The 23569-nt window shown below is 48.7% G+C and overlaps 1 protein-coding gene across 1 annotated transcript in view; it reads right to left on the reverse strand.

Annotated features, from left to right (window-relative positions):
* Positions 1-566: 566 nt before the first annotated feature.
* Positions 567-23569, reverse strand: part of gga3b (golgi associated, gamma adaptin ear containing, ARF binding protein 3b) — a 39337-nt gene continuing 16334 nt past the window's right edge. Inside the window, exons 8-17 of the mRNA XM_038777270.1 lie at positions 20508-20645; positions 18614-18695; positions 14756-14872; positions 12706-12924; positions 11764-11834; positions 11116-11480; positions 9947-10122; positions 6542-6711; positions 4080-4190; positions 567-3098 (exon numbers count right to left, since the gene is read on the reverse strand). Of these exons, the coding sequence (XP_038633198.1) occupies positions 2988-3098; positions 4080-4190; positions 6542-6711; positions 9947-10122; positions 11116-11480; positions 11764-11834; positions 12706-12924; positions 14756-14872; positions 18614-18695; positions 20508-20645 (1560 nt within the window). The 3' untranslated portion in view covers positions 567-2987. The remainder of the gene's footprint in view (positions 3099-4079; positions 4191-6541; positions 6712-9946; positions 10123-11115; positions 11481-11763; positions 11835-12705; positions 12925-14755; positions 14873-18613; positions 18696-20507; positions 20646-23569) is intronic.

A 23569-nucleotide genomic window follows, 5' to 3' on the forward strand; every position in this document is an offset into this window, starting at 1 on the left:
AACATCTCTAATTGAATGGATTTAACCAGAGTTTTTTAGTCAACCCCTTTGTATTTCAGGCTAACATTCCGTTGGTCTCAATGTTTATTTTGTACCTCCCACCAGTTTTTTGTGATTTCTGCACTTGGGTCCTATAATCTCTCAGCACTTCCACAGTTCCTAGCTTCTCGCCATATAGAAAATACTCTGATCGACATCTCTTGGGTCCAAAGGGGTTAAACCTACCACACCTAGTTTTGCCCACTCACTGAATCCATTAATGCCCCATCTGTACTTTCAGGTCCAATCTACACTATTTACAGTGTCAACTGATTTGGATCTATTGCTCACTATTCATCCATCTAAGTCATTTATAAATGTAGAGCAGTTCAGGCCCCAGTAGGGATCCTGTGGACCAGCAGTAGTCACATTCTGCCAGTTTGAGTATATATCCACTGTCCCCTCTCTGCGATCTAGCTCCTCACAAACTCCATATCCAATGTCTTCTCATTTTTATTAACAGTTTCATCACGAGGAGCCTTGTGAAATGCGCTCAGGAAGCCAATGATACCCATAGATTTCAGAAATCAAACATAAAATGAAGTTGAACTTTATTTAAATCGTGCAAATAACAACACCGCTTAAATATTTACAAATTGCAGTTTTTAAATTCGGAGTTGGAGCAGAAACCACACTGGACACAGGGCAATATGTTCAGGAATAAAATTGTTTTTTCGACTTTGAACAATAAATACATTATTTAAAGCAGCAGCAATAACACATGACAGCACTGGAAGGAGTCACATCTTAACTGACCAAATACTGTGCAAAACTGGCAGCATGTGCCGAATGTTAGACTCTGGGCATTGGAGTGACTGGGGAAGAGGAAACTGAAGCACAGATATTCACAGTTAATGCACACTCTCTCCTTGAACAATGAGGAAATGCTGGACAGCAAGTGGCCTCGAGGGTAGCGGACAACAGGAACCATCATGAGAAGGATGAACACAGTCGGTCAGTGAATGTCTGATCACATCTGGATTGTGCTGAGCACTCGATGCCGGGAGGGCATTCAGTGGACAAGTGAGCGGAATGTGCAGTGCCTCACCTGGGGGGGTGGTGATTAGTTCAAACCAAGTCACAGGAAACAGATTGAAGAATTAACATGGCAGCCTTATAAAAATGGTTAGAAAGCTGCATCAAATGGTGGATTAGCAGGGATGCTAGTGAGCTTCATTAATGGACAGAATTGAGCAATGAAAAGCTGCCTCAGAATGAATTAGTCCCACAGCTAGTTTGACAGTGTCCTGCTCCCCAAGGGCTTGAGTCTGAGTCTCGGACTTTGCTGCTGACTGGGTCACTTCTGCCCCTGGTCAGGCTACAATCTCGGAGGGTTTGTGGGGGGGGGGGGGGGGGGGGGGGGGGGCAGATCCCTCCAGAGAGCAACAGCCAAATACACAGCTGGATGCCCATGGTACAGACCCCCATTACCAATCATACAGCGAAGGAACAAGGGGGTAATGGTCAAAATTAAATGAAAGCTTTAGTGATGTCAACTGAACAAAGATGATTTCTGAAATGTTCATGGAGTCACCGATGGCCTGCGATGATGAACAAACCACCGACAGAGGGCCTCAATATTCAGGTGAAGCCAGGAATAAAGACAGGAAGGAGAGTAGAGATCAGATGTAATGTTTTCTTGATAGAAGGGGTGTGACAGTATAATGGAATGGCTTGAAAAAAGTTGACAAATTCCCGTCCCAATCCCTGGGCAGGATTTACAGTACTGTATCAGCTCTTACTGTGAGCGAGGGGAAACATTGGTGCAATCCCAAGTCTGTATTCCAGGTGCAGGGCTACAGAAGCTCTGCTGACTCAGGTTTCTCTGCATTGTCGATGCTTGCTCCTCCTGCAATTTGGATTCCTCACTGACAACATTGTGGTCTCCTCTACATTGAGGAGACCGAACGCAGGCGAGCCGATTACTTTGTGGCACACCATTGTTCAGTCTGCAACTGTGCCCCTAACGTTCCGAACACTAGTCATTTTAATTCTCTGTCCCACTCTGACCTCAGCCTCTTATTCCATTCCAATGACGTTAAATGAAAGCTCGAAGAACAGCATCTTATCTTTCACTTAGGCACTTTATCGCTTTCTGGATTCAACATCGTGTTCAACAATTTCAGATTAGAACCCATTTTTTCAGAAGCAGCTGCTGGTAATGATTCTGCTGTTTCTTCACTTGTCCCATTACCCTCTCATTTGACCTTGCACCATCATCTCTTTCGTCATTTAATCTCTCCTGCCCCCCCCCCCCCCCCCGCCCTATCCCTTTTGTTCTATCCTCCCCTTCCCCTGCTTCTGAAACTTGTTTAAGTTACACCAAGAACATTTTTCCATGCAAACCCATTGACCTGAAATGTTATGTTTCTCTCACCACGGATGCTGACTGACCAGCAGAGTGTTCCTGGCATTTTTGATTTTATTTCACTGCCGCATGGGATCTGCTTGTCCTCAGGGCTCTCGGCAAAGCAGTGATTACTGATCTCTTGTCCGCATGTGGTGCCTGGACACTCGCACCTCCAGCCAGAGTCACTGGGTGGCGATCAGGAGCACGGGTCGTAGTCTCACCGAGAATTAGAACAAGGAGCCGATCAGCAAACTCAACCAGAGGCAGGACCTAACCTGGGCTGTACAATTCAACCAGTCACTCAGTGAAACGTCTGGCTGATTGTTGCAAAACTAACTAACCCTTTCACAATAGCAGTGTTGGTGCCTCTGGTAATGGATTGGAGGTTGGTTTTGAGTACAGAGTGTATGTAGCCCCCTGCTAAAAAACAGCAAAATCAGAGGCCAGATTCCGAGCCCGGCTGCAGACATGGACTTCACCCCATTTTGCAGTTTGATCCTTCATCAATTCCAGACAGAAACAGACGGCACAGTGCTTCAGTCAGGCGACCCGAGCGGAGCTGATTGGTGGACTCGAGGCTGTGACAGACAGTGAAGGGTCAGAGATATCCCCATTTCTCAGCTGGGGGAAACTGGTCCACCTCAGCCATCTCGGAGCAAGTCTGCTGTCCCATTGTAAAAATCAGCTTGTATCTCAATCTGACTTTCTCCTACAAACACAAACACACAAGAGGAGCCAAGGAGAAAGTCACCCATACAAGGTCTTGTTTCCCTTAAGCAGAACAAAATATACCAACACCGAATGTAATAAAGAATCAAAAGAGGGTGGGAGAGAGAGAGAGGGAGGAGGCGCCTGGAGAGGGGGCGCCAGGCGACGTGCCAGCGGGAGTTTATTAATCAGTGAATTAAAGGAGTGAAGATGGATACAAAGAGGCAGTGGGGATTTGAGAGCAGGGAGGGGAGGGAATATTTGCCCCGCAAAAATTATTTGAGAAACAGATGGACCGGCAGAAGGGAGGTTGGAAGATGTACACCCAAACCCATGCACATTAATTCAAACCAGGTCTTACCTTCAGAGGGTTTTCCAGTAACATGACCTGTGTGGTTGGGGGTTGGACTGGATTGAATGGGGTCACATCAGTGCCTGATGGGAAGAGGGCACCCAAGGAGGGCAAGAGTCGGCGCGCCAGGGGAAGGCGGGAGGCTGTGCGCCAGGGGGAGGACGTGAGGCGGTGTGCCAGGGGGAAGGCTGGAGGCGGCGAGCAATGGGGAGGGAGGAAGGCGGCATGCCGGGGGAAGGCACGAGGCAGCGCACCAGGGGGAGGACGTGAGGCGGCGTGCCAGGGGGAGGGCGTGAGGCGGCGTGCCAGGGGGAGGGCGCGAGGCAGCGCACCAGGGGGAGGGTGCGAGGCGGCACGCCGGGGAGGACGTGAGGCGGTGCGCCGGGGAGGACGTGAGGCGGTGCGCCGGGGAGGACGTGAGGCGGTGCGCCGGGGAGGACGTGAGGCGGCGCGCCAGGGGGAGGACGTGAGGGAGTGGAGATGGATACGGAGAGGCAGTGGGGATTTCAGAGCAGGGAGGGGAGGGAATATTTGCCCCGCAATAATGTTTGAGAAGCAGATGGACCGGCAGAAGGGAGGTTAGTAGATGTACACACAAACCCATGCACACCAATTCAACCCAGGTCTTACCTTCAGAGGGTTTGCCAGTAACATGACCTGTGTGATGGAGGCTGGGGGTTGGACAGGATTGAATGGGGTCAGATCAGTGCCTGATGGAGGCTGTAACTTCACTTTCATTGTCTGTGAATGAATAGAAAGCAGTCAGTGTACCTGTTGTGAATGCCCCTTTAATCTATGGGGGTCCTGCGTATCCTAAATATGGGTTGAGGAATGGGGGTTGGGTCGAGTGGAAGATTTTGGAAATGATCTGATATTTAAACACAGTGGTCATTACTTTCACCCACCCAACTTGCTGATGCCAACTAATGTCTGCCTTGGATTTCTCAGTTTACAGATTCCACAGACAGCTGGACTAACTGGAGAGAGGGCGCGGCGGGGAGGGAGGGGGTGTGGCGGGGAGGGAGCGGGCGCGGCGGGCAGGGAGCGGGCGCGGCGGGCAGGGAGCGGGCGCGGCGGGGAGGGAGGGGGCGCGGCGGGCAGGGGAGCGGGCATGGCGGGCAGGGAGCGGGCGCGGCGGGGAGGGAGGTAGGCGCGGCGGGGCAGGGAGAGGGGCGCGGCGGGCAGGGAGGGGGCGCGGCGGGGAGGGGGTTCAGGCGGGGAGGGAGCGGCGGGGAGGGAGCGAGTGTGACGGGGAGGGAGGGGGCGTGGCGGGGAGGGAGGGGGCGTGGCAGGGAGGGAGGGGGCGTGGCAGGGAGGGAGGGGGCGTGGCAGGGAGGGGGCGTGGCGGGGAGGGAGGGGCGTGGCGGGGAGGGAGGGGGCGCGGCGGACAGGGAGGGGGCGCGGCGGACAGGGAGGGGGCGCGGTAGGGAGGGAGGGGGCGTGGCGGGGAGGGGGCGTGGCGGGGAGGGAGGGTGCGCGGCAGGGAGGGAGGGGGCGCAGCGAGGAGGGAGGGGGCATGGCAGGGAGGGAGAGGGCATGGCAGGGAGGGAGCGGGCGCAGCGTGGAAGGAGGGGGCGTGGCAGGGAGGGAGAGGGCGTGGCGGGGAGGGAGCGGGGCGCGACGGGGGGGGAGCAGGCGCGGCGTGGAGGGAGGGGGTGCGGCGTGGAGGGAGGGGGGTGTGGCGAGGAAGGAGGGGGCGTGACAGGGAGGGAGAGGGCTTGGCGGGGAGAAGGAATGGCAGGGAGGGGCCATGGCGAGGAGGGAGGGGGCATGGCGGGGAGGGAGCGGGCGCGACAGGGGGAGCGGGCGCGATGGAGGGGGAGCGGGCGCGACAGAGAGGGAGCGACGGGGAGGGAGCGGGCGCGATGGGGGGGAGCGGGCGCGACGGGGAGGGAGCGGGCGCGACGGGGAGGGAGCGACGGGGAGGGAGCGGGCGCGACGGGGAGGGAGCGAGTGCCAAGGGAGTGAGCGGGCGCGACTGGGAGGGAGCGAGTGTGACGGGGAGTGAGCGGGCGCGACGGGGAGGGAGCGAGTGTGACAGGGAGGGAGCGGGCGCGACGGGGAGGGAGCATGGTGGGGGGAGAGTTGGAGGGGGATTCGGGATGCTCAGGGAGAGACGGTAGGAGAGATAGACTCCAACTTGAAGAGGCTGAGGTGGGGAAGTGGAGGGTGGGACCTATTGGAGGAGACAATGTTTGTGGAAAAGAGGGAAGGAAAGGCAGGTGATGAACAGTTTCAACGACAAGATATGTGGCGGAACGGCGGCACAGTGGTTATCACTGGTGCCTCATGGGATCGATCCCAGCCTCTGGTCACTATCCGTGTGGACATTCTCCCCGTGTCTGCACAGGTCTCACCCCCACAACCCAAAGATGTGCAGGGCCGGAGGATTGGCCACGCTATATTGCCCCTTAAATGGGAAAATAAAATTGAGCACTCTAAATTTAAAAAAAAATCTACAGAAAGACATTCTAGCATTGGAGGCAGTCCAGAGAAGGTTCACTCGGTTTATCCTGGGTATGGAGGGAGTTTCTTATGAGAGGTTGAGTGGATTGGTCCTGTTCTCACTGAGTTTCAAAAAGTTAGAGGTTAACCTATTGAGACATATAGAATTCTCAGGGTGCTTGACATGGTAGATACTGAGAGGATGCTTCCTGTGGGAGAGCCGGCATTTAGAGATGCAGAGTAAATCCTTCCCTCAGAGGGTTAAGAATCTGTGGAATTCTTTACCGCAGATGGTGGGTCGTTAAGTATGTTTAAGGCTGAGATAGACAGGTTTTTAATCAGTATGGGGATCAAGGGTAATGGGGATAAGGTGGAAAAGTGGAATTGAAGATTATATCAGATCGGCCACAATCTCATTGAATGGCAAAGCAGACTCGATGGGTCGAATTGCCTATTTCTGTTCCCACTTCTTATGGCCCTGTGATTGTTTGAAAATTAAAGGCTGTATTGTCTTCAATAGAGTGGCTCCTCAAAAGCTCATAATTTCCTGCGAAGCTTTGGTGTTTCTGAGTTTGTGGAGGTCCCGGTACAATGCACGTTACGTGTCCATTCATTTTACAGATGGATGAAAAGTATGGGGCTCCTACCTTGGGTACAGCTGCCTGCAGGACCACATTGGAAATGGGCAGGGGTGAGGTGCTGATCATGGAGATGACAATCACAAGCACATCTGGCCGTGCGGGAGGGCAGTCCTTCGCAAAATGCAGCAGGATTCTAAAACCATTCTTGTCGTACGCAGTCACAGGGAGAACACTGCCTGCAAAACACATGCTGTAGTCACTAAACCGCATAGTACAGGAGGGAGGTTATCCAGCCTATCATATCTGTCCTGACACTTTAAAAGAGTTAATCAATTAACAACAACCTTCTGCCCCCCCCCCCCCGTCTCCCCCTCCCCAAAACGGCGTTGCAAATTTCCCCCTTTTGAAAGTTTCTATTGAATCTGCTTCAAACGCTCTTTCAGGCAGCGCTTTCCAGATAATAACTCGCTGTAAAAAAAAGTTTCCCCATGTCACCTCTCGATCTGTCTATCTGGTTACTACCCCTTTCACCCCTGGGAATAGCTTCTCTTTATTTGCTTCCCCTCCCTTCTTGAAAAAAGCCAGTCAGACACGTTTCCCTCATCCTCTCAAACCTTGCCAACTGTCAACCTCAACATTGCAAACACTGGTAGACTGTTGAACCACAGGAGGCATCACAGCCAAGCTAGATCCTGCCAGGCAGGGAACCCAGGGTAGTGGTCAGGAGCAGAAATCCTGAACTTGCTTCATCCCTGAGGTACTGTGTACGTTTCCTTGGCCGCTGAAAAATACTTCTCACTGTGCTTCGATAAATATGACAATAAATCAAATCAATCAATGTTGAATCTACAAAAGTCCTTGGTTGAGACTAATTCAGTACAGACCAAAGTCAAGCCAAGAGGAAGAGAAAAATGATCAACTCAAGGGTAAATATCATTGCCTTTCTGCAAAGGTCCTGGTTACAGGGAATGGGCACTCTTAATGCAAGTGACAAGTATGGCAACTTTAACCCAGACGCAGTGGAGCAAGAAAAAGTTCTAATTTCTTCAAAATAATCTGGACCTGTTTTTAAGAATGTTTGAAACAACATTTAAGAGCTTGCATCAGTTGGAAAGAAATCGATTGTAATTTTCTTGAAAAATGTGATCTGTCGAACCTTGACCTCAAAGCAGTACCAACAGGAAGTTAGGGACCTGAAGCCGTGTGGCTGGCAGACACAAAAGGAGAACTGAACGTAGAATGTGAACAAGCACACAGATAGAGACACAAGTGCTGCAGCAAGAATAATTATCAAACCCCTGCCGTGTGAGGAGAAAGCCAAGCTGTCTACAAAAAGTTCAGTTTTCCGTTTGGCCAATAATAAGAAAAAGAGTTCTGGAAGCTCTTGTGCAAGAAATGTATGCCAGAGCTAAAAAAAACAAAGGACCAAATCCTAAAAGCAATGTGATAAGATCAGGCCGAGGAAAGAGCAGAGAGTTTATATCAGAGGAGCAGATGGTGAGCGGAGTAAGAAGTACCGTTGCTTTGTCATCATCAGCACTGATGTGGCCCGAGTGAGAGGGTGCCAGTGTACCTGCCATCCCGCTGGTTGGTGTTAACCGTATCCTGGAACCTCGGGTGGAACACAGCTGCTGGTGAACAGGACTCAAGGGACAAAGTGATAGAGTAGGAAAGTGAGAGATCGGGACACGCCAGCAAGCCAAGTTACAGACACGGAGATACATCTGGTGCCACGCGTGTATGGGGAATGATGCAGGTGCAGTTGGACCCCTCAGATTGCTGTTGAGGCATTTTGACGGGACAGTGTAAATTAGATTTACTCTGTATCTAACCCGATGATGTACCTGCCTGGGAGTGTTTCATTTTCCAATTAAGGGGCAATTTAGTTGGCCAATCCACCACCCTGCACATTTTTGGGTTTGGGAGTGAGACGCAGGCAGGCACGGGGCGAATGTGTAAACTCCACACGGACAGTGACCAGGGCCGGGTTCGAACCGGGTTCCTCAGCGCCCTGAGGCAGGAGTGCTAACCACTGTACCACCGTGCCGTCCCCTACCCTGGGGTGCTTGACGGGAGAGTGTAGAGTTTTACTCTGTATCTAACCTTGTGCTGTACCTGCCCTGGGGGCAGTGTACAGTGAGTTTTACTCTGTATCTAACCTTGTACTGTACCTGCCCTGGGAGTGTTGATAGGACAGTGTAGAGGAAGTTTTACTCTAGTGTCTAACCCCATACTGTACCTGCCCTGGGAGAGTTTGATGGGGCAGTGTAGAGTGACTTTTACTCTGTATTTAACCTTGTACTGTACCTGCCCTGGGAGTGTTTGATGTGATCAGTGGTTGCCTGAAAGATAACATTTTCCATTGCTTGCAAAATTCACTCAAACAAAAAGTTTGATGAAAATGTTTCCAATATTATTCTTGAACAATGAGTTGATTTGATTTATTGTCACATGTACCGAAGTACAGTGAAAAGTATTTTTCTGGGGGCAAGGGAACGTACACAGTACGTACATAGTAGACAAAAGAATAATCAACAGAGAACATTGACAAATGGTACATCGACAAACAATGATTGGTTACAGCGCAGAACAAGGGGCCAAACAAAGCAAATATATGAGCAAGAGCAGCACAGGGCATTGTGAATAGTGTTCTTACAGGGAACAGATCAGTCTGAGGGGGAGTCGTTGAGGAGTCTTGATGCTGTGGGGAAGAAGCGGTTCCTTGTCTGGATGTGCGGGGTCTTCAGACTTCTGTACCTTCTGCCCGATGGAAGGGTCTGGAAGAAGGCAATGCCTGGGTGGGAGGGGTCTCTGGAAATGCTGTCTGCCTTCCTGAGGCAGCGGGAGGTGTATACAGAGTCAATGTGGGGGTGGCAAGCTTGTGTGATGCATTGAGCTGAGTTCACCACACTCTGCAGTTTCTTGCGATCTTTGACCGAGCAGTTGCCAAACCAGGCTGTGATGCAGCCAGATAGGATGCTCTCTATCGCAACATCTGTAGAAGTTTGTGAGAGTCAATGCAGACATACACTTCCGTAGGAAAGGTTTCCAACCCTGCCCAGCTACTCTGTGCTACTGATTCCAGCACACACACCCAATATTCGCTCTGAGGTGTACATGCACAAAGCCACCCACTTAACCGCTCACTCATCAAAATAAACAGGTTGCAGACAACTGCAGACCTGAGCAGGGGTGGTGAAGGGTGGGAGGGGACCTGAGCAACAAACCCCAATCTCAGTACCTGAACAGAGTGGGAAAGAGGGAATCTGTGATTGGAGAAGCAGCGAGTGCATTGGACAAGAGGACTCTGACTGGAGTAGTGAGTGCAGGAGAGAGGGAACCTGATTGAAGAAGCAATGATTAGGAGGGAGTGGGAATCTCTGGCTTTCTAACATGTTTATTACACACAAGATTTTGAGGGAACATCGTCCAATCCCAAGCCCATTTTACACAGAGACTGAAGATACTCACTTGGTTTAATCATCTCCAGAGGAACTGTCACATTGCTGAGTGACATGTCTGGAAAGGGACTTCGAAGAGGACTGGATGGCAGAGGGGAGAGTGAGCGGAACAGAGGGCTGCCAGGTGCTGCAGAAGGGGTACTATATCCACTGCCCGCTGGTGCCCCAGAAACAATGCCTGTCATACTAGGGTCATAAATAAAAACATGGTTACTTATCTCTTAAAAGTATGTTGAACTCACATTCAAGCCTTTACCAAGATTATTTTCCCAAAATAATGCCTTATTCAGGACAGGATGATCAAGTAAAATAGGACCATTTAAATATAGAATTTACCTTGGTTCCTCAAGTCTCACAGACACACCACCCACCCCCACCCACCCATTCCCTACCCTCCTTAAACCCCCTCCCTTACCTCCCCCAACCCCCACAGCCTCAACTCCTCCATCACCAACCCCTCCACCCACATTATCCCCTCCCACGCTAACCCCTTCTCTCCACCATATCCACCCTCCCCCCCATCCCCATAACAGGGCAGCACGGTAGTACACTGGTTAGCACTGTTGCTTCACAGCACCAGGGTTCCGGGTTCGATTCCCGGCTTGGGTCACTATCTGTGCGGAGTCTGCACGTTCATCCAGTGTCTACGTGGGTTTCGTCCAGGAGCTCCGGTTTCCTCCTACAAATCCCGAAAGATGTGCTTGTTGGGTGAAGTGGACATTCTGAATTCTCCCTCAGTTTACCTGAACAGGTGCTTTAGTGTGGTGACTACGGAATTTTCTTTTAAAAATGCTTTATTAAGGCATTTATATCATCAAACTCAACCAAACCCAAAAAGAGAACAGGAAATCACAGAAATAAATAACTAATAGCCCACCCTGCCTGCCGGTACCCTCCACCCACTGGGATCCTCAGAGCCTCATACCATAACCCAGCAGGGGATTTTCACAGTAACTTCATTGCAGTATTAATCTAAGCTGACTTGTGCCACTAATAAAGATTATTATTACCTCTCCCCACCCATTCCATCCATTTCCCCTTGCGTGCCTCCCCCATTCCTCCTCTAACCCCTCCACTCCCCGTTCACTCCTTGTCTTTGCTTTATCACCATCTGGCTGCAATAAATATTTACAAGGAGGATAAAAGTACCAAAACGCATTGCGATGAACAATGACGTACCCTTTTACCTCTCCTGGAACTTTCTGCCCAAGCATATCCAGCTCACACAGGTTGTTGCTGGGTGTTGGTGGAATGCAGGGATTGGAATGGAGTGGGGCACCTGGAATTCTGGAGCCATGGGGAGGCGGTTGCAACATGGAGGCTAGATTAGACTGAGGTACACTGGAAATGGTGGGGACTGTGTTCAACAGCTGAGGAATGGCTGGTGTGTGTGGAGCCAGGGGGAACCCTGGGAATGGCAGACGAGACTGAGCTGTGGGCTGGTTTAATGTCTGAGGAACCGACTGCAACAAAGGAGTCATTGAGGAAACCAGCCCATCAGCAGCTGGTGGCCCTGTGAAGGGGTTGAGAGCGATGGCTTCAACCTGTAACAAAAAGAAAGCTGTTAATGGAAACACAGCAGTGGGAGATAGCACCAAAACATTCATCAATGTTACACACCAGGCCTGGGGGGGGCGGATGCGGTGAAGGCAGCCAGGACATCTCAGTGTCAAAGAAGAGGGAAAGTGGGGAAGGTAGAGGGCACATGGCAGCAAGAGGAGACTCCAAAGACATTAGGTGTGGGGCCAGAGAAAGTGGGAATGGAGGGGGGTCAGGAAATGGAGGGGGAAATTAGGGTGGAAAGTGTCTTGCCGCGCACTGTCGTACCTGAAAATTGTTCCATAGAGAATCTCTGGAGTCTTTGTCAATCTCAGAGGTCGATGGAGGATCATTCAGTCCTGAACCGGAACAAACAGGGTTAATTCTGGGGTCTGAATGTTGACACTACTCAATGCAGAATTTGCTTCAATAATGACCCGTCCACACTTACACCCCACCCTGCACACCTACTTCCAAACCCCACCTGGGGAGGGAACACCCTGCCTGCCTGCGCGCCCCCCCCCCCCCCCCCCCCCCCCCCCCCCCACCACACACCACCTGCCGGAGAGTGCAAGGTCCAGAGCCCGTTCGGCCTGGTATGATTGGACAAAGCCAGAAGTTACTGGGTGATTATCAGACTGGCCCTGCGTCATTTGCCAGGACTTTGGCTCAATGGAGTATTTAAGATGACCCTGGTACCACTGCCAACCATCCAGTCTCAGGCTGCCAGACCTGGGCAGAAATTAGCAAGGAATGAGGGCTGAAGGAAGGGGTGCACACAGCTTGCATCTGCATTCTGAGATCAATGCCTTACCCAATCTGCTGGTGGATGCCAGGCTGGAGCTCAGACAAGACAAGAGCTTCTCTAACTTTCAGGTTATCACACTATGTTCCCCTAGGTATGGAGGGCCTGATGTCAATACAAGTTGCACAATATTGTAATTGTTACACTGCCACCAATGGAAATTTGTTAGATTAATGCAGGGGACAAATCAAGGGAGCTTTACTCTGCATCCGACTCCCAATATAGTGTACTATTTCTGAACTCAATCCAGGATTTCAGCCCATTGCCGCTACTTAAAATCCCTCCTGATGATATTACAATGTAACTATTGAGTCTCTGATTAACCCTTCTTGCTGAGGCTAGAACAATACTGTGCTACAAGAGGGCTGAGGATTATTGTCCACTCACATCTATGAATATGTGGAATGCAAAAGACTGCACATTACCCAGTGAAAGCAGCTCCACATCCAGCAGTCCCATTGAACTGGAAGGTTGTTTGGTCACGTTTGACAGGCTGGCTGATCGGGAGCCGGGATCAGTGGGGATGTGTGGAGGTGGAGGGATGATGGGAAATACTGGTGCTATAGTGGGATTAGCCTTTACTGGCGGGACATCCAACCCTGCCAGGTCGATCAGTGTCTCGGTGTTACTGGCTCCACTACTGACTGCAAGACACAAACACATAGTCAGTTCATCAAAACAGCACAACAGACAGCCCACCTGTCCTCAAAAATGTCACTCTACCTGTTCAATGTTAAAATGGTACCCGTTTAATGTTAGAATGGTAATTGTTACTTTTTAAAATAAATTTAGAATACCCAATTATTATTTTTTTTCCAATTAAGGGGCAATTTAGCGTAGCCAATCCACCTACCCTGCACATCTTTAGGTTGTGCAGGTGAAACCCACGCAGACACGGGGAAAATGTGCAAACTCCACTCCACACAGACAGTGACCCAGGGGCGGGATTCGAACCCGGGTCCTCAGCGCCGTAGTCCCAGTGCTAACTACTGCGCCACCGTGCTGCCCTGTAATTGTTAATTTGCCCACTCCTTTTCCAGCTAATAGGTATGAGAGACTGGAAAGGGCAAGCACATACAGAAAGCTGCTCAGTAAACCCTAGGGTATAGATATTGCCCAAGGCAGGATTATGCAATCTGCAATCACAGTGCAGCACTGAAGTAACGTTTGAATTATGGGCTCAAGTCTCTGGACTAGGACTTGAACTCAGAAGTGAGTGTAATTTTCCGGGTAGAGACTGAAAATCATTATTCAGAATGTTGCCTGATAATAGATGCCTATGGTTTCGACCAGTTCATGACATGTACTTCCTTCCTCTGCAATATCAGCTGTGCCAGGTGTGTCTGACGATCCGGGGAGCAGCGGGTGATGGGAGGAAGGAGACCCCAGCTATGTTTCACTGGGTATTAAACAAGTGTGAGGGACTAGGACCTCATATTATATAGATATACTCTGTGACCCCCCCAAACAAAAGTTATCTCCGAGGAGTCACTAACGACCATGTGTGGACTGTACAGCCCAAATTCAAAGAGAGCTATACAAAGACCACCTGCATTTAATAATAATCTTAATAATAATCTTTATTAGTGTCACGAGTAGGCTTACATTAACACGGCAATGAAGTTATTGTGAAAAGCCCCTAGTTGCCACATTCCAGCGCCTGCTCGGGTACACAGAGGGAGAATTCAGAATGTCCAATTCACCTAACAGCAGGTCTTTCGGGACTTGTGGGAGGAAATCGGAGCACCCGGAGGAAACCCACGCAGACACAGGGGGAACATGCAGACTCTGCACAGACAGTGACCCAAGCCGGGAATTGAATCTGCGACCCTGTCGCTGTGAAGCAACAGTGCTAACCACTGTGCATCCCAACTCATTTTTACCAACCCAGGCTCACCAGAAGGCAATAGCTCGCCTGCTAAGATTAACGCCCCACATCCTTCCTTTCAATTCCTAATGGCCAAAATATTTAAGTCTCCAGAACTTCTTTTTTCTATCCCTCTCTTTACTGTCAGAATGTGGAGGGGACACACTTTTTGTGCTTCGAGTGTGTGCAAATCAAGTAATCCTTTGAGTTCTTTTTTGAAAAATTTAGAGCACCTAATAATTTTTTTCCAATTAAGGAGCAATTTAGCGTGGCCAATCAACCTACCCTGCACATCTTTTTGGGTTGTGGGGGTGAGACCCATGCAGACAAGAGGAGAATATGAACCCGGGTCCTTGGCGCCATGAGGCAGCAGTGCTAACCACTGGGCCACTGTGCTGCCCTGTAATCCTTTGAGTTCATCCTATCTTGAGTTTGATGTGGGGTTATTAAGAGAAAATGGGATCGTACAAACCAAAGGGCTGGGAAATACTCCACCGCTTCCAAAGAGGGAAACAAATCAAAAACATCTTTCTGTTTACAGACTGGTGGCGAGAGAATAAATCTGTGGTGTTTAAATTAACCTCCCTCTTGTCCATAACACAAGTTACCTGATGGCCTTGAAGGTTCAGGCAGATCGAGGTCCCCATTTACAGTCTGTCCTTGAACAATCTTTTTGTAGGTGTTGATTGCACGTGATAGGTCATCGCTTGCTTGTAAAATCTCACCTGAAATAAAGTGGAAAAACCATTATAAATTGATCATGTGTCCAATCCAGGGAATGCCTGATCGGCCAGGCGTCCATTCAGGGGGCTGCCGAAGATTTAAGATTTTGTAACTACAGGTTATCTTATCATAACCTGAAACACAAACTTTATTGTTCATATATGTAATAATTTAGCTGTATCCAAGTTTTAGGAATCAGGGTCAACTGTGGGATTCACTGCCTGTGTTCACTGCTGTTGAAGGAAACCAGCTATTTCTGATAGGTAAAAGGGTCACTGATTTTGCCATTTTAATGTAAATACAAAAGCCCATGTCAAAATTCACTTTTTAAAATGAACTCCATCATAAGACTGCAAACATAATTTCAGATTATAAATTGTACAGCTTGCAATAATGAAAGAAACATTTGCAACATTTACAATCTAACTCGAAGCGAATTAAACAATTCAGTGGTCACAATAAGTTAACATGGCTAAAATGTCCAAAATGTGCAGTCAGCAAAAAAACCAGTAGAAACCGAGTTCATTAAAAGTGTAAATCACATTCCAATACACAACAAACATTCAAAGGTGCAACATATTCATGCACATTGATGATTGACAATTAACAATTCAATCAAATACATTTGAGACTCATCCAAGCCAATCAGCACATTACAAGGGTAGGGACAGATGGAGTCAGACTGATAATATTTTCCTTAAACATAGAAGTCCGGGCAGCCATTTTCCATCCAGGATCACTCTATACCTTTTGCCTAACTACTCGCTATCCTTATTTCGCATTTTCATATTTTCACTCCAACTCTTAAAGTCTGCGCAAGCTGTTTTGCTTTGAGCAAGAAACCATTACTGTATTTTGAAAATTCAATTTGTTTGTAAACCTCTAAGTTAATTATATCTCTCAAAGCCTTCCGCAGGGGCTTTCTTGAGAACATTTGATTTGTAACCACAAGAAGATTTCAAACTCTCAATTATAATCAATAGACACAATAAAAGATTTCATTTTGCACCCGAGATGTGTAGCTTAAATTTCTACTGAGTTAAAAGTGTATACGAGACTACACTTAAACCGCTTGGTAGATTTCAACAGCTGTCAATTCCTGCCAGTAGTCTGACCTCCTGACCTTTCTGGGAATTGACCCACTTTGTCCTAGAATCATAGAGATCGACAGCACAGAAAAGGATCTTCGGCCCATCATGTCAGCACCGGTCAAAAACAGCCACCTAACTATTCTAATCCCATTTCCCAGCGCTCAGCCCATCTTGTATATCTTGACATCACAAGTTCACATCTAAATACTTCTTACATGTTTTGAGGGTCTCTGCCTCCACCACCCTTTCAGGCTGAGAGTTCCAGACTCGCAGCACTCTCTGGGTGAAAAAGATTTTCCTCACAAGATTTTCCTCACATCCCCTCTAAACCTTTGCCCCTTAGCTCAACTCTATGCCTCCTGGTCATTGATTCCTCCACCAAGGGGAAAAGTTTCTTCCTGTCTACTCGATCTATGCCCCTTGTAATTTTACACAGCTCAATCTTATCCCCCCCCTCAAGTCTCCTGTGCTCCATGGAAAACAATCCCAGTCCATCCAATCTCTCTTCATAACTAAAACTCTCCAGCCCAGGTAACATCCTGGTTCATCTCTTAGAACAGTACAGCACAGAACAGGCCCTTCGGCCCTCGATGTTGTGCCGAGCAATGATCACCCTACTCAAACCCATGTATTCACCCTATACCCGTAACCCAACAACCCCCCCTTTCACCTTACTTTTTAGGACACTACGGGCAATTTAGCATGGCCAATCCACCTAACCCGCACATCTTTGGACTGTGGGAGGAAACCGGAGCACCCGGAGGAAACCCACGCACACACGGGGAGGACGTGCAGACTCCGCACAGACAGTGACCCAGCCGGGAATCGAACCTGGGACCCTGGAGCTGTGAAGCATTTATGCTAACCACCATGCTACCGTGCTGCCCTCTCCTCTGCACCCTTTCTAGTGCGATCATATCCCTCTACAAGGTGGACTCCAGAACTGCGCCCAATACCCTAGCTGTGGCCTAACCAACATTTTATACTGTTCTAGCATAACCTTCTTGCTCTTAAACTCTATGCCTCATCTAATAAAGGCAAGTATATCATATGCCTTCTTACCACTATATTCACTTGCCATGCTACCTTAAGGGACTGGTATACATCATAGAATGCCTACAGTGCAACTGCGCCGACCCTTCGAAAGAGCACCCTACCGAGGCCCAAACCCCGCTTTAGTCCTGAATTCCCACCCAACCTTTGGACACGAAGGGGCAATTTAGCATGGCCAAACCACCTAAGCTGCACATGTTTGGACCGTGGGAGGAAACCGAAGCCCCCAAGGAAACAAACGGAGACACGGGGAGAAAGTGCCAACTCCACTCAGTCACCCGAAGTCAGAATTGAACCCAGGTCCCTGTCTCTGTGAGACAGCAGTGCTAACCACTGTGCCACCATGCCGCCCGTCAATCAACAATAATTTCATTGTAACCAATAAGGAGTCTAATCTTTAATTCAAGATTTAAGAACACGAGTAGGCCATTCAACCCCAAGAGCCTGACCTGCCATTCATCCTTTCCTCCAATGGGTAATGCCCAACGATGTACTTTCATTTCTGATTCAGTATTTATCCTTTGGATACCTCTCCGACATTACTATCCAAATGTGCATGATAAACAGAGAGGTATACAAACATGCTTGCACCCAATCCTTTCCCCATCCCAGTAACCACTGCCCCCTGCCTTTTTTCACTCTTCTGAAGATGCCGTTACTATCTCTGCCCACATACGAATGACTATCCCTTAGATAAGTAATGAAGTCTTCAGGTGCAATTGGCAGGGGTAGGGGGGAACCTTTTCATGTTGACTCGTAATAAGCCAGTCTGACCGTTAGACCTTCCATTGAGAGGTCACAGAGGTGTGAACATAATGTCACACAAGCAGACTGCTCTTGACCATTGCATCAATACTTTCTGTGAAATAATGGGCGGGATTCTCCGGCCACATTCGCCCGGCGACAGGAGAATCCTGCCCGACATCAATGGAGTTCTCCATTGTATGCGGCTCGCATTCTTACGACGGGCAGGGGTGGGAGAATCCAGCCCCATGTCTTTGATAATGTCTGGATTTACTTTGATCACAGACCTTGGACCTTACACAAACACACCAGCCTCCTGAAGAATTGGAAGGCAAAATAATTGTGTACGAATTAGAATTACCCATCTTCCATGTTGGAGTGCCCGTGAGAGAGATCATGTCCACATGCGGGCATGAGCGTGTGCGGAGAGTAAATGTACATGCGTACGTGCGCGAGCGGACATGCATGTACGACCGAGCACGCGCCTGCAAGTGAGCATGAATGAATCAACAGTCGTGTGTGAGCAGTCATGAGCAAGCGGGTATGCACGAACAGGCGTGCGCAAGGGGACAAGCAGGTTTGTGCACACAAGCAAGTTTGCATGGGGTGGGGTTTGCTACTCAGTGATATCTTTGTGTAAGATGTGCATAGCCATCAAATGATGATAAAATTGGGCTCAATTCTGATGCAGAAGCTTGATGATATCTGCCTGTCAGCTGACGAACAGTGTCTGGGCGAGGTACAGGACAGCACCAAGAGAACTGAAATGTCAACACGGAGAAGCGTAGAAAATGAGGGTGTGGGATGGCCAGACCCAATCTGTTTGCAATCTATGGAGGAAGTTTAATGACCTACCTAAGCTGTTGTCATTGTCCTCGGTCTCACTCGCAAGTTTGAACAATGTCCGTCTCATCTTCTCGCATCGGTCGTACAGCTCCTGAAAATCAGTAAAGTTTGTGTGTTGTCCATCTATACAGACTCCAATATCAGTTTCCTTGACAGAAGCTCATTGCGCCCTCTGTACAACAGCATGCATTAATATAGTGCTTTAACACTGAAAACCAACTCAACTTGCTCCACAGAGGCATATTCAAACAAAGGTAGTCATGGAGCCCAAGAAAAAACATTAGGCGGGGTGACCAAAAACTTTGATGTAAGAAGGATGTTTTAGGAGGATAGGGAGGAAAAATTAGGGAAGAAATTCCAGATGTGGCACAACAGCGAATTATGGGAAAACCAGTGAGACATGCATAGAATACCTGATCCAGGGAACAAAGAGCTCAGAGGGGCTGGGGGAAGTTACAGGAATAGAGATGATAGAATAAGCTATGAAGAAATTTTAATATTGAGGACCATAAATTTAATTAGAGGCATTGCGAGATCAGGGCTAAAATACAGGGTGGTGGGAGGGAATTGGATCATAAGAGCAGAAGACAGACCTCAAGGACAAAGTGAGAGGAAAGTGAGGGCTGGGGGGGTGGGGGACGACACCCTGGAGAGGGGCTTGGCCTGGTGATGAAATGGAAGTGAAAGATGCAGTAGATGCAGATGAACTCTGGTCTTAGTCTGAGCGACAAACAAGTCCAGAAGCTGCCCACATTTGTTGGGTGAGGGTGGAGGGAGCAGGGGAGAGGGGATTAAGAAGGTGGTTGGTTGTGGAGTAAGGAAACCAGGATTACATTTGAGTTCAAAGATGATCTTCGAGTGGGGCTCAGTAAATGGGTTTGCCAGAGGAGAAGATTGATGGCCTGTGATGCGCTCCAATAATATCTGGTCATGATTGTAGGACCAGTTGACCACCGGATATTTAAAAAAAAACAATACAGCACAGAAACAGGCCCTTTGGTCCTCCAAGCCTGTGCCGGTCATGATACCAATCTTTGCCAAAAACCCTCAGCACTTCCTTGTGCCGTATCCCTCCATACCCATCCTATCCATGTGTTTGTCAAGATGCCTTTTGAACGCCGTTAATGTATCTGCTTCCACAACCTCCCCTAGCAACGCATTCCAGGCACTCACCACCCTCTGCGTAACAAACCTGCCTCGCCCATCTCCTCTAAACTTTGCCCCAGGGACCTTAAACCTATGCCCCCTGGTGTCTGAAATCTGCACTCCTTGTACTGGATGGAGTGAAGATGGGTAGGGTATACCAGGGTTCAATGACGATGGATATTCAGGCGTATATTTTGGACATGGGATGTGAGGAACAGCTGAGCAGATTCACGGCTATAGAAATATTGCGGCAAATGGAGACCATTATTATCTGGCTGAGAACTCAGGCTAAGAGAGTCAAAGCAATTTGCACACAGAGGCTATTTAGCCAATCATATACACGTACCTAGGATGGTAATAGCAACAAGCAACTGACCACACAGAAGAAAGATTGAAGCCCAAGTCACCTCTGTTTGCTCGTGTTACCCAGGGCAGTAGTAGGATTGCTAGATTTGACCTTAGATTAAAACGGTGTAACTCAGCCATGTCTCATGTTTCAGATCTTTACGACTGACTCTCTTTTGGGATGGCTAGGCATGTGTCCGCGTGCAAGTGTGTGCCTGGGTCTGCGTGCAAGTGTGTGCCTGCGCCTGGGTCTATTTAAAAGCGATTATTTAGGTGTGGGTAGGAGAGTGTGCTTGGTGGGATGAGAGTTGGGATTCCAGATAATGAGAAATGAAGCACAAGGCAGTTTTTTTTGGGGGGGGAGGGGGGGGAAGAGAGAGAGAGAGAGAAAGAGAGAGGAGGTCAGGATTACCGTCATCAGCTCTTTGTCCCCTTCTGTCGAATCCTCCTTGCTGTAATGAGCCAACATTTCATTCAATAGACGCACATTATTGTTCACCTCCTCCAGAGTGCCCAAACGCTTTGATATTTTCTGCATTCGGGCTTCATCCTGTGAAAGGTACAACAATAAAATAATCTGAATATTCACAGCTTGTGTTTACTCTGCTATGCTATAAACACACTTAGCAGTGCTGCTTAAAACAAAAGACCAACCATCACCCAGGATCGTCCTGATGTTCGTACATTTTGTCCAAATAATACAGTAAATTTTATGATTATTGGGTTAGAGAAAAGCTTCCTCTATTTGTCCCCATCAAACTCTCCAAGAGCAGGTACAGCACTGGGTTAAATACAAGTAAATTGGGCGGCATGGTGGTGCAGTGGTTAGCACTGCTGTCTCAAGGCGCCAAGGACCCGGGTTCGATCCCAGCCTCGGGTCACCATCCATGTGGAGTTTGCACATTCTCCTGTTGTCTGCGTGGGTCTCAAACCATAACATAAAAATGTGCAGAATAGGTGGGTTGGCCACGTTAAATTCTCTCTTAATTGAAAAAAAAAAAGAATTGGGTACTTTAGATTTATTTAAGTAAATCAATCTCCCTCTACACTGTTCCCATCATGCACGATAAACAGCAGGGCTGAGAGCGGGGCCAGGAGAATAATAGAGTGCGAGAAAGGGCGAGACTGAGTGCGAAGCCAGGAAGATAAAGGAGCGCAAGAAAGAGCGAGACGGAGAGCAGAGCTGGGAGGACAAAAGAGCGAGACTGAGTGCGGAGCTAGGAGGATGAAAGAGTGAGAAAAAGTGAGACTAAGAGGAGAGCCTGGAGGATAAGAGAGTGCGGGACTAAAGAGCGCAAAAAAGAGCGAGACGAAGACAATCGACGAAGACAATCGACGGAGAGATAAAAGAACACGAGAAAGAACAGGAATGAGAGTGGAGTCGGGAGGACAAAAGAGCCTCCACTGGCAGAGCAAGAGGACTAGGCAGGCAGGGCCGGAATCTCCTGTGGCCATTCCCCTGCAAATCAGATATACCGCTTTGGAAAGTATCGGGGGGGACAGGGAAATGGTCTCTCAGGGGTAAGCAGCAACAGCCAAATTCATTGCACCATGGTTGGCTCTGCTAAATAGGGGAGGAGTAAAAAGTGTGGGAATGCAATAATTATAGGGGATTCAATTGCACTGGGCATTTCTATGTCCACAAACGAGACTCCAGGATGATTTGTTGCCTCCCTGGTGCTAGGGTCAACGATGTCTCAGAGCGACTACAGGGCATTCTGGAGGGGGTTGTGGTACACATTGGTACAAATGACATGAAGCAAACTATGGGGCGTTAGGAAGTAAGTTGAAAAGTAGGAGCTCAAAAGGTAGTGATCTCAGGATTACTACCAGTGCCACGTGCTAGTTTGAATAAAAATAGCAGAAAATATTTTTTTTTTTTAAATTTAGATTACCCAATTATTTTTTCCAATTAAGGGGCAATTTAGCGTGGCCAATCCACCTACTCTGCACATTTTTGGGTTGTGGGGGCGAAACCCACGCAGACACGAGGAGAACGTGCAAACTCCACACGGACAGTGACCCAGAGCCGGGATCGAACCTGGGACCTCAGCGCCGTGAGGCGGTTGTGCTAACCACTAGGCCACCGTGCTGCCCTGAAATAGCAGAAAATATAAGATGGCTGAAGAAATGGTGCAAGGGAGGAGGGTTTGAGATTGCTGGGGCATTGGGACTGGTTCTTCGGGAGTTGGGACCAGTAGAAACTAGATGGGTTACACCTGGGCAGGACCGGAACTGATGTCATAGAATCATAGAATTTACAGTGCAGAAGGAGGCCATTCGGCCCATCGAGTCTGCATCGGCCCTTGGAAAGAGCACCCTACTCAAGCCCATACCTCCACCCGATCCCTATAACCCCACCTAGCCTTTTAAAAAATATATATTTAGAGTACCCAATTCATTTTTTCCAATTAAGGGGCAATTTAGTGTGGCCAATCCACCTAGCCTGCAGATCTTTCGGTTTTGAGGGTGAAACCTACGCAAACAGGGGAAGAATGTGCAAATTCCTCATGGACAATGACCCAGAGCTGTGATCGAACCTGGAAACTCAGCACCATAAGGCAGCAATGCTAACCACTGCGCCACCGCGCTGCCCACCCCACCTAACCTTTTAGACACTAAGGGGTCATTTATTATGGCCAATCCACCTAACCTGCACATCTTTGGACTGTGAGGGGAGACCGGAGCACCCGGAGGAAACTCACGCAGACACGGGGAGAAAGTGCAAACTCCGCACAGTTAGTCACCTAAGGCCGACCCTGGAGCTGTGAGACAGCAGTGTTAACCACTGTGCCACCGTGCCGCCCATGAGGGGGAATATTTGCGAGAGTGGTTGGGGTGAATTTAAACTACAATAGCAGGAGGATGGGAGGATGGGAATCTATGCAAGGAGTCAGAAGAGGGGGAAACACGGACAAAAACGGCAGAAAGGGAAATAAGAAAAGTGATTGACAGAGGAATAAAGGGCCAGAAAGAATCGAACAGGGCCACAATAAAAAATAATGGGATTGGGACAAGGAAGGTTAATAAGTCAAGCCTGAAAGCATTGTCCCCCTAATGCGCAGAGCGTTCACATTTAAGTGGATGATTTAATCACACAAATAGATGTTAACGGGTATAATATAGACGGGATTATAGACATGGCTGCAGGTTGACCAGGAATGGGAATTAAATATCCAAAGGTATTCAGTATTTAGGAAGCACAGGCAAAAAAAGAAAAGACGGTAAGTTGCCTTGCTGGTTAAAGAGGTCAATAACACAATAGTGAGGAAGGATATTTGCTCCGATGATGTTAAATCTGTATGGGTAGAGCTGAGAAACACCATGGGGCAAAGAACGTTAGTGGGGGTTGCATATAGACCTCCAAACTGTAATGGTGATGTTGGAAATAGGATTAAACAGGAAATTAGTGACTCATGCAATAGAAGAACATCTGTAATTATGGGTGACTTCAATTTGCATATAGATTGGCAA

Source organism: Scyliorhinus canicula, chromosome 18 (assembly GCF_902713615.1).
Source record: "Scyliorhinus canicula chromosome 18, sScyCan1.1, whole genome shotgun sequence".
Lineage (NCBI taxonomy): Eukaryota > Metazoa > Chordata > Chondrichthyes > Carcharhiniformes > Scyliorhinidae > Scyliorhinus > Scyliorhinus canicula.